The sequence below is a fragment of the Haliotis rufescens genome, unplaced genomic scaffold, assembly GCF_023055435.1.
Source record: "Haliotis rufescens isolate VD_foot unplaced genomic scaffold, xgHalRufe1.0.p SCAF_4, whole genome shotgun sequence".
Lineage (NCBI taxonomy): Eukaryota > Metazoa > Mollusca > Gastropoda > Lepetellida > Haliotidae > Haliotis > Haliotis rufescens.
Genome location: NW_025964112.1, coordinates 60,370,360 through 60,382,434, shown reverse-complemented (window position 1 = coordinate 60,382,434; position 12,075 = coordinate 60,370,360). Strand labels below are relative to the sequence as shown.

The 12,075-nt window shown below is 42.3% G+C and overlaps 1 protein-coding gene across 1 annotated transcript; it reads left to right on the top strand.

The window, feature by feature from the left end:
- The first annotated feature begins 2,549 nt into the window (after nt 1–2,549).
- Nucleotides 2,550–9,916, top strand: LOC124115313. The gene is made up of 2 exons (XM_048382152.1): nt 2,550–3,465; nt 8,236–9,916. The coding sequence occupies exons 1-2, from the start codon at nt 3,294–3,296 to the stop codon at nt 9,165–9,167; spliced, it is 1,104 nt and encodes a 367-aa protein (XP_048238109.1). The 5' UTR covers nt 2,550–3,293; the 3' UTR covers nt 9,168–9,916.
- The last annotated feature ends 2,159 nt before the right edge of the window (nt 9,917–12,075 follow it).

Sequence of the window (12,075 nt, the reverse complement as noted above, 5' to 3'; positions counted from 1 at the left end):
TTTCAAGTAGTTGTATACATCTTCATTAGTTGTAGTACAAAATGTATATTCAATTTTATTGAAGGGTGGACAGGTTAGTCTATTCCTGTCCCTTTGTCACCAACTCTCTAGCTTGTCAATACAATAGCTTTCAGCTTCCTAGCTGATTAACATTATCTAACAACAGCTTTAATTTCCTCCCTAACATTTGCACACTTTTTATTGACTCTGCTTATAACTCTGCCCAGACAGGACATGGACTACATATAGTTCAGGAATGCCATAATCCTATATGATGTGGGTTTATAGACACACCCCGGTGTCACCCACAGGGGGGATTAATCAATTGATCAATTGAAGTGATTGATAATGGAATAAATGTCACCTCAACAAACACAACCGCAGCTTGTCATTTTTCATAATGAACCACCCCTGCTACATTAAGATAATTGAAGAACTGGTTATTTTCTGTACGATATGTTCATTTCAGAGACTAGATGTTAGTCTACGATGTAGTATACAGGTAACAGAATAAGCCCGGAGACCCGAATGAAACATGAAACTGAAAACGTCAGTGCGCGATCCCATTCGTGTCCAACTCGTGTTATTCCGGGACAAGCCGAATAGCGACTCGTGCCCCTCTCATAGCCATTTTTGTGACCGGGTTCCGTCTTAGCGCAAACGGGCATACCTAAAACAATTGTCAACTCGTTGCGTAATGGTTCACATATTATTTCCCCATGTATTATATATATTTCAGATGCAATTTAAAGCACATTGGGACGTGCGGAATTATACAGTATGACTGAACATATTTAACTGTGTCTTGTGTATATTTTTAGATGCAAGACATGTAAAATCAAAAATTATTTCTGAGGGATTCTTTGATGAAGAACTTGAAATCATACGCGCATTCTGACTGGTTTGTCGTATTTTCGCACATAACATTCATCGATAGGGGGACGAGTCTTCTTGCAGGTTACGGAAAGGGGCGAGTGGTGACGAATGTGCGCGATCCATGAAACCATATCTGTGTCCACTCAGCAAACAAAACTACTACTACTACTACTACTACTACTACTACTACTACTACTACTACTAAACACTAAGACAAGTTCATTGACTTGTACTACTACTACTAAATATATGACAGATGCAGTTAATAAAGTATGTAATTCATGTCTTCAGTGTACAATAATGATGGAATTTATTCAGTCATGTTCACAAATATGCAAATATAGAAAGTCAGCTAGGTTGGTATTACATTTCAGTGCTTACAAACGCCCATGTCTATCAGCGATGAGTCAGAACTGACGATCGGGAGCCTGTACAAATTACTAGGATAACTGTGATCGTTATCAAAATAATAGTCTAAGGTCACCCTTCAGTAAAAATATTAAAACATTTTTGGACAATTAGTCGCGCTTAGGATAAGTTACATTTTGCTTGTTTTTGTAAGAGCGACAAGGAGACAATTTGCTGTTATATCAATCCGAAATAACGGTGTGTAAAATGTCGATACCACAGCGCGACCGATATTCTACATTCGGAACTGCCCGTTTAGGTTCATTTTGGAGATACAGAATTTAGAAATGCTGACAGTTCATCTGACGTGACGTATGGGGAATTTGTCAGATCATGACAGTGAGGGGTATCAGACATGAGAAGGATCTGACCTTGGTGAGATTGCTACAATCGACTATGTTAACAAGAAGTACAAAACAAATCAGGGTCAGTTTCCATTTTGCATTACACAGACACAGGACATTTACAATTACAGTAAAACAGAACACTAATTGATACGACCTTACGGTGAGAGGGAAGTGTACACCCTGAAACACTCTCTAACATTACTTTAACATTATACTCAAGTTTCGTAAGTTTGATATAAGCACGTGTTAAAATAAATATAAGTTGTATTGATATTTGAATAAAGAGAAAGTATTATCCTGTAGGCGAGTGGTCTCTGTATGAGATATATAGCTTGAATGATAGACAATTATTTACAGGTTCATGCAGTGAAACAGTGAGAGACACCCAAACGCATTATGAGGACCCGTACTAAGTTAAGCTCACAAAATGACCCTTTGCCCACCGTGTCGGAAACCATTAACTTCAATGTTTATTTTACGCGATCGATTTCTTGTGTTCTGTTTTCACTTACGTACTTACTTACTGTCTACCGTTTAAAAAATAGGAATATGTGATATTGCTATACTAGGAGCTTCAATCCAGGTTCTTTGTATAAAATTGTTATCCAATCTACAGTACATTAATGTCACCGAGGGCTGAGTAGAGTGAAGCGACCGAAGACTTGTTTACTCCGTGACAAGGCAAGTGCACACATAACAATTAACGATACATCAAACCTAAATGTAGAGATCGCACCCTGCTCTGCCCCAAAACAGGCACTGTACACTCCTAAATTATGATATACCTTTTGGAATATGTTACACCTGAGGTGCTGAAAGGTTTAGCTTGTGTGAAAGCCAGCGTTGTGGTGTGTTATACGCTCTGAATTAAAGCGACAATTGACTTCCAATAGGCTCGCTGATAATGTGGCCAAATCAACAAGCCATGAACGCGTGGTATTGTACATGTCAACAGTCACCATTTAGAAACAGATTCAAAGACGGGCTTGTCCAGAATGAATGCTGCTATACAAAGTCTCACTGACACGGAGGGTAAGCGGCAGTTTTCAGATTCTCTCTATGGTGGTATTGAGGAGCATTACAACGTCAGATAGCTGTGAGCCGGGGCTGTCAACGATAGAGATGACCTTATGAACAGACAAACTTTCACCTCGGAGGATGTGGGGTGAACTTGAAGATCACCACCTTGATGACTCGTGGGGCGTCAATTAACCTCGCAGACTCATCGCGACACTGCTATGTATACTTCTAGTGCTCCGTAGAAGGACTTTACCGTGATAGGAGCTGGAAATCCTTCATACAAGAGTGGAGTATTCGAAGTGTGAGGTCCATTTGCCGTTTTCATGAAACTGTAGAAGTGTTACTATTGGAGAGGACGAGGTAGACTTGGATTGAAGGCACCTTGACGTGTAGTGACAGACCATGGGTCGGCCCTCTGTTCTTCTCTAGCATAACACACGTCACGCCTGTACGTCACGTAGCTTGCCCCGACCTTGATATAAGATCAACTGTCGCATTATACGCCCGTTTTATCTATAGAGAGAAACTACTGTCTGACACTTAAAACAAGCTGGCCCATTCTTTTTGTTTTGTTTTCACATTTAAAGCCGATACACCGCATGCATTGCAAATTTAGAGTTCAGTTTGGCACTTATCACAGACATGTCGTGGGATTTTAATCGACATCATGCGGCCAAGAAGGTTCTGGCCAAGCACATGGATGACCTGGACCGGAAGCAGGCCAGCATCTGTAACCGACGAGACGAGAGTCTTCGAGACTTGCAACGTGAGCTGATCAGTCTCCAGTCTGTGTCCACGCCAGATCTCGGGAAAGGTGAGGTTTGAGAGAGAGAGAGAGAGAGAGAGAGAGAGAGAGAGAGAGAGAGAGAGAGAGAGAGAGAGAGAGAGAGCTTATTCTGAATTTCTCGTTAATGGTCGTTTCGTTCCCAAGTTTCGTTTTTTATACACTTACTTGAAAAGGCCCCGATTTCCCTCTTTACATCAGTTATATGTATGGCCACTTGACACAGAGATCAGAGTTATTTTCATCCTAAAAACACGTTTAACGTAATTGTTTCTACTGAAAAATACTTTAGAGCAAGGTGAGGTGAAAAAGTGTCCAAAATGATTGTACTTATATAGCGACGTGAATGCAGGGTACGGACATCGAGCCGACCAAACCTTGTTTCATCCCCTTTAAATGCCGAGCGCCGGACAGTGTAACAAGTACCATTTTTTCACGTCTTTTGGTATGACGCGGCCGGGGATCGAACCACCTTCCGCTGTCCGGACAGACACTCTATCCACTAGACCAAACAGGCGGCCAGAGCATGGTCCAATCTGATGGGATAATGATCCTTCATAACCAGGGATACGTTATTCAGTGGTCCGATCAACCTGTGTCGGTGTCATATGACAGGTCAGTGACTTGTTGTTCAGGAATGTCACACTGAGTGTCTACGCACCAACAATACAAGCATGACGCATGTCCGTCGCAGACACCCATAGTCAACCATAAAGGCGCACTCTAATATAGCCTGACGATCAATGTCTACAAGGAGTGAATAGTGTAACGGGCTTATAACTCTTGGTTCACAACACGGTAAAAGATATATGAACCGTCCAGTAGATCGTCACTACTTGGGATATCCGATTAGAAACGGGGTAGAATAGGTCTTCATCAACCCATGCTTGCTGTAAGAGGCGACTAACGGGATCGGGTGGTCAGAAGTCTTGGAAGTACTTAATCTAATACTGGGCAATCTACACTACACCCTGAACAATGTTTCTTGGGAGAGCCCTGTTGTCTGTAGCTGGGTGCTGGGACAGTCTATCAAATACTACAATTATATCATAGTGAGGGCGTGAATATGGTTTTACGCCTCTTTTAGCAATATTCCAGCAATATCACGGCTGGTGACACCAGAAATGTGCTTCACGCATTGTACCCATGTCGGGAATCGAATCCGGGTTTTCGGCGTGACGAGCGAACGCGTTAACCACTAGGCTACCCGACCTTCCCCAATTATATCATAATGCTGGGACAGTCTGTTATATACTCCATTTATATCATTATGATATAATTGTAGTATTTGATAGACTGCCCCAGTATTAAATGGTCCACTGTTTTTCTTACAACACAGATTACCCTGATATACTCTGTACAGGGTCTTTAAATCAACAGCTTTCGTGTCCTTGTTCCCTACGACTACCGACAGCCTCCGTGGTCTAGTGGTAGAGCGTCCGCCCGGAGAGCGGAAGGTCCGGGGTTCGATCCCCGACCGCGTCATACCAAAAGACGTTAAAAGATGGTACTTGTTGTTACCCTGTCTGGCGCTCGGCATTAAGGGGCTAAAACAAGGACTTATCGGCTCGGAGTCAGTATACTGCGTCTGAGTGGGGTATTCATGTTAAACTGCGGCATAGTATCTCAGTGAGCTAGCACCATAAATCGGCATCAGTCCGGACTAGTACAAGCAGCCACACAAACACACACACGTACATGCAAGTCGCTGTATAAGTGCAATAATCTTGGACGCGACGTTAAACCCCATTTTACCTCACCTCACCTCACCTTTAAATCAACAGCTTTCGTGTCCTTGTTCCCTACGACTACCCGTTCCCCACCTTTTAACATATCATAAACACTAATTTGGAATGCAAGTCGCTATATAAGTGCAAAAATCTTGAGCACGACGTTAAAACCAAATTCACCCCACCCAGACACAATCTGTGAAGTCTTTGCACACTGAGAGAGGCCAACAGACCATGTCCCTCTTTCACAAACATGCACTGGTGTCTTTCATTTCGCAGACAGTTCCTACCATGATCCACGATTGTTATCTCTGGTACACTGTAAAATATGTTTAGAATGTAAGCATATACAAAACATGATTAGATCTAAACATGTTTAAGAATGTGTTTAAATCCTGAACAGAATACACACGTTTAGGGTCTAAACACATGAAATAAGCTATTAAGAATTAAGTTAAAATGAGTTAAATTTTGTGTCATGATACTTGAAAGAAATACATTTATGTATTTGCGAAACAAAAACATGAGTTTTAAGTAAAGGAACATATTCTCGCCCATGGGCCCACACATGGGCATACCCATGGGCAGGCCCATGGGCGACATAATGTAAATATTGAGTTTTTGAACAATTTTTTTCATTTTTTCTACCTTGGTATGTTCTCATGAAAACAGCATGTTTAATTTTGTAAATACCTTTGACCGAGACTGGATAAAGACCGTAGAGTTTCTGGACTATTGGGTTTCCAGAATTAAGATGGGACGTGTTCTCACAGCTTAAACACCGCCTTAACACAACATCCCCATGATCTAAACATTTTAAACATGTTCACAACAAAGTGCACACCATTGTGTATTATCCCCTGAACATGTTTAGATGTTAACATAACAAAGTGAAATGAACACAGATCTAACGTTGCCTCGACATGTTCCTTATGAATGAGAGGCAGTCTGGTCTGCCATGTCTCTCTGCAGCTGTGCAAACCTCACGTCGAGGCCAAATATTCAGGTTTTCACTGATCTTGGGCTTAAATCTCAGAATCGCCCGATTATGACCCTTGGTTTGTCAGCACCATACCCATGCTCGCTCGTGGGTGTCGCCAAAGTGGTAAACGTCTAACACCTGCATCACTTCGGGCTTCCCTCCTACATGAAAGTTGACACGCCGTGATATAACTGTTAAAAGACTGTTAAAATCAGCGTTAAACCCAACTCACTCACTCAGTAATCTGACACTATGGCTACAATATTCACCTTGGACAATGTAAATATCACGAAGCGTTTCTGACATGAGTCAGTATATGAACACTAAACTTTGTCGACCTCTAGGTTTACTGTAACATTAATGAGTGGAGCCATGCAGGTGCGCGTGATTAAAGAGGTGATCCGGAATAAATACAAGATTACTGTCCGACCCACTGGTATTCCGTTATATACAAATAAATACATCTACATTCAACCCTCATCACTTTGTTACACGCATGATCTCGTCCAGTAAATAAATCATCCTTGACGCTTGACTATCTGTTCGCTGTTGTAGTTCATGTGAACTAGGAAAAACACGTACATGTATTAACGTCATTTCAAAATAATAGAATTGATCAATTGGTGTGAAGGATGAGGATTAATAGATTAACCGCAACTGACCTGATTAAGACTATGAGAGTGAGATTATATGGTTGTGTGGATTAGAGAGGATATAGCATTGGGGGCACGTGCGCATTCTAAACGCTACTGAAGTAGTATCAACACATACCCCAGCTGAGTGGCACTCTTGTCAAACGTAGGTATACACTTTACTATGCAAACAGGAATAATTTTGCGTATTTATTTTACGTTGTCGCTGAATTAAAGGCATGAAGTCGGTTTGTGCTTAATCGAATTTATGCGGCCTGTAAGAAACTGATATATTTTTTAATCTCCACCTCAGAAGTTTAAACGTAATTAAACAGGTTTTTTGAGTTGTTTAAAACCAAGGTTGCGGTTCCGATTCTGAGCTGACCCTCCTAGATGCGGTATATGGCTTTTCTACATTTTAGAGGAGCAACGATTGTGTTGACAGACCAGTAAAAGAAATCATCGCTGTCTCAGGCGTCATCAATGTAACATTCGATGTAAAGCGTAAAACGTAAAACGTAAATACACTGCCGGGCAAAAGAAAGTATAACAAACGTTACCAAAAAGTCACTAGGCTGGCAACAGTCGCCGAGACACTCCAAACGTAAGGTCCAAAACCACGACTGGGATAGCCTTATTAAATACATCACCATCGAATAAACAATTTTTGTTTGTTCCTTTTGTATCCACCATGAAACATGCGTGTATACTTTCTTTTGCCCTGCAGTTTACACGACGTTTTACTTTCCTGGTTTGTTTGTGTGTCGCTTTCCTGTCAGGAGGGTCCTGATGGGTTTTAATGCTTAACGTAAAACACACTTCAAACACTATCGTAAGCGTAAAATTCATTTTTTTATATCGTAAATGCTTATCGTAAAATGCCAAAAAATAACTGCTTAACGTAAATAAATAATTTACTGCTTATCGTAAAATGATTAAAATGGTCAAAAACAGTCTGTCTTCAAGACCCAAAATGCTTTGCCACAGAAAGCAGGCTGCGCAACTGATGCAGGGGACCAGTCTAGAATGTTGAGCGATTTGAGATTTTACCAGGTATTACAAATATGAATTGTCAGGATGAAACGAAAGCAGAATTAAAAGTCCCATGTCCCTCCAGGGCCGATTTAGGAATTTTTCGCGACGATTTTATTGAAAAAGAAGAAAAATTACTGCTTAATGAAAAAGTACCCTAAATTTTACTGCTTACTGCTTATGGGACCCACCCATCAGGACCCTCTGCTAGGGGTTCTCACATTGAAGCCAAATGCAGTATTGATAGTGTAACGGGAATGGACAGGCTCTGTCTTACTGTAGGTATGTCTTCATACAAATATAATGTGCGTTGGATGCTTTTATTATATCCTTATTTTTTGAATGAAACAGATGTTTCTTCTTTATGTAATACTATTAGTTTAGTTGAAATGTCATCCCAAACCTTCATCCTAATTATTTGCAGGTTTGGGGAGTCCTCGAACCTACAAAAAGAGTCAGCATAACTTTAATAAAGATTCTTCAAAATACTTGATCCTCCCTCCGGCGGGTAGGGCCAACGTTAGCAGAACCCCTCCCTACACCCAGGAGCCCGACGCCAGCTTCCTGCCCCTCGCCTCGCGCCTTCTGAACAGACGGCAGTCAGAGCCAGTGGCGGTCAGCACACAGGAGGCGAGCGACCTTCAGCAGCTCATGAGAAAAGCCCTGAATCTATCTGAGGAGAGACCAGACGAGAGCTGGAACAGAGTCTTGGAGTCTACGTTACCTGGTGCAGAAAATACCGGGGCAAATAGTCGGCTGACCAAACGGCGAGGAACCATAGCTCTAACTGAAGGTATCCACATGATGACCTCGAAGAACAAGAGTCATTTGCATACAGACAGTTCCATGGCGGAAGGCTCAAAACTGAACAAGGTTCGACCTAGGCGGGGGTCTCTGCCTGTAAACTCTCTTAGCCTGAATGTGATTCACGAACCATCTAGAGGTGCGTCTGCTCGATCAAGGAAAGGTACAGACACTAATACACAGGCCAAACGTACATTCGGTAAAAAGACAAAACGCGGAAGTCATTCTAAATCTGCCAAGTCGTTCAAGGAGCAGCGTGGCGTGAGTGTGATGTTTTACAATGAGGAAACGGGCGAGGAGTCCATTCCAGCACCCCTGCCGGTCATCCCCGGTTTGAAAGAAGACGGAGACGGCAGACCGGAAGCAGATGAGACCGGAAGTGTGGATGACAACGATGAGAAGGAGGGTATGTGGGATGAGGTGGCCAAGTGCAGGTACATCAGAGGATACGACCCACCCGAGATGAGGATTCCTGATGAAGACTCGGCCACGTATGTGTTTGGGAGAAGCTACAACGACGTGTTTCATGCCCAGGATCTCCAGCCACAGTAAGACACGAACCAATGTTTACTGACGCCTAAATGTGTTGACCTCACACGTCCACGCGTCGACCACACTCACCTATATATGTCGACCTCACATGTATAGGCGTACAGAATAAGAAAATTAGTTCCATACGTATATAGCAATGTACTGTCAGGTGGCGCCCACACGACTGTGAGCCAAAGAAGGCTTTTTATCAAACACTATGTATGAAGTTAAGTTTTGTGTTTAAAATATAGTGTTTGTCTGTTGAAACACGTCAGACTGCCCTTAATGATTTGACTTCTGACCTCTGCCTTCTGCATTGAAAATAAACAAAATGTGCATTTTGGAGATTATCTACAGCGCCTTCATGTGACTTCCGGCTTAAGCGCATCAAACAGGGAGATGAACCCCAAACAACATGCTCCTTTCGCTTGATAACAGTGCAAATCGACGTCATCGCGGTGTGTAGACGGAACAGTTAACCCAATATAGGATGTACTGACACACACATATACAGGTTGACAAATACTGCGAGGTGCATCCGTGGGTGTGTGACAATATATCTGCTTGCTGTAATAGTCCAGTGTTTTCTCCACAGTGGGACTTGCCTATATGCTTCACCCGTGTGTACCCAGCTGGGTTGTGGAAGAAGTCGGTATTGCGTGCGCGCCCTCTCCCGAGAGTCTTCTACATATTCACAGCACGCAATAGCAAGATTCCGCACCTATTTTAATAGCGAGAATTACATTGTTTACTTTGAATAAATTAATAATTTAAAACGTGCAGTTGGTTTGCTACTTCGACTGAGGCGCTTTGTGCCAGTAACAACAATCGCAAACTTGTCGAGTCAGTAGTTGTATTTGACGTAGAGAATTGATCCCATGAAATAGCATGGCATATCCAAGTCCACCAATCAGAAGTTTGTTAGCTGTTCGATGCTTTTGATAGAGACGGGTTATAAGGAGAGTGTATTAGGTAAAAGGTCAGATAGAGGAAAAGGGGGGTTGTGTACATCTTCCCAAGGCAAGAGAGTTAACTGACTATGAAAGTTCAGTTTCCACCCTTGCCGAACTAGGCTGGGATTATGGAGTTAGATTTTGGCTGGACTAACGAGTCTATGTATCGCCTAATCAACATCGCGCACCGAAATCGAAATCCGGTTCGTAAACTATCATGCAGAGTTCGGTCAATTGCAGGATTTGCACAGCATCTGCACCACCAACTCGTTGTCAACAGATATTTTCCAAATCTTTTCATGTTTTATAATCAAGGTGCTCACGTGATTTGATGTACTTCGCGAAGTAAGAACCTTTCTATCACAATATAGATCTTGATGGTCGATCAGATCGTCTTGACGGCGCCACCATTTTGTTTGAAGCAAATGCATGTGAATCTGTGAGGTGGAATCTGATTGGTCCATAGAATGGACATAACTCGTGTGGCACTACGATCGAGCCCAGGAAATCCAGCCTAGTTCGGCAAGGGTGGAAACTGGACTTTTAAAGTCAGTAAACGCTCTTGCCTCGGAAAGATGGGTTGTGTAATGAGGGCTTTGACATATTCTACTTTCATAATCAGCGCCAGGTTTCACAAAATGATCTGAGAGCTACGACTGTCGTACGTTTTTTGCATATACAATATTTATAAAATAATGAACTAGAAATTAAGGAGACCAGTGAAATCGCTTCATCTGTTTCATATTTAGATCAATGCATAAAGATTCAAAGTAACAAAACATTCTCCACAAGACTGTATGAGAAGAGGGATGACTTGAACTTATCAATAGTCAACTTTCCGTTTGTGTCGAGCAGTATTCCAGGAGCTCCAGCCTTTGGTGTCTACATTTCACAGCTTTTTTGAGGTAAAATGGAGCATGCTCTCTCTACCAAGATTTCAAAGAAGGTCAAACGATTGTTGCGCAGAGGTTATTTGATAAAGGTCACAACATTCAAGGCCTCGGTAAAGCTTTCAAAACGTTTTAAGGTAGACATGTGGACAACATTTCCAAATTTGTCACATCAGTGATAGAAATGAAGTCCGATGTAATTGCTTATTTTTGCTTGTACCACATGTTCCCGCTTTTCTTTCAGGTGGACAAATAACTTGCCTTTGCATGTGTTTGTGACGGGTGTCACCGGTAGAGCATGATATGCTTACCTTTTCGCGAACACCTGGTATCACCACTATTTGATAGTGAGTCATCAACACATGCTCACGATATGGTCGAAATCGTACAATCGACTCTGCTTTAGCCGAGATTTCTTATGAATACGGAAAGGGTTTTTGTCGTTTTTAATATTCAGTTAGTCCACGATCCATGTCCCTCTTTTAACGCCGCACTGGGCATATTCAAGCTATACAGTCGGGTCTGGGCAAGACAACACAGTGATTGATAACGTGAGCAACAGCCAAGTCCATCGGGGTATGATTAAACGCATCTTCCCGAGGCAAGGGAGTTAACTGACTTTCAAAGTTCAGTTTCAAGCCTTGCTGAACTAGGCTGGAATTTCGGAGTTACATTTTGGCTGGACTAACCAGTCTATGCAATGTCCAATCAAAATCGCGTAACGACATCCGGTGCCTGGGCGCTGGTGGCGCTACGATCTAGCCGATAAATTCCAGCCTTGTTCGGCAAGGGTGGAAACTGGATTTGTAGACTCGGGAAGATGGATTAAACGCAATCAACCAAGTCACCGAGTCTGAACACCCGATCCAATAGGTCACCTCTTCAGAACAGCATTGTTTGCTGGGCACTTCACTGACGTTGTAACCTTGTTTAATTGAGGGTTGTAATACTACCAACCACCAGTTTGTCTGGTCCAAAATACACTCGGATATACTATTGATATGGTATGCACATTCGACGAGGGGATCGGGTGTACTTAAAGCCAGCATGTAACAGCAGTATGATTAATTCAGTTAGTGATATATT

Coding starts and splice junctions, on each gene's coding strand:
- LOC124115313 (XM_048382152.1), top strand. CDS start 3,294: ATGTCGTGGGATTTTAATCGACATCATGCGGCCAAGAAGGTTCTGGCC. Junction 3,466..8,235: donor CACGCCAGATCTCGGGAAAG/GTGAGGTTTGAG, acceptor AATTATTTGCAG/GTTTGGGGAGTCCTCGAACC.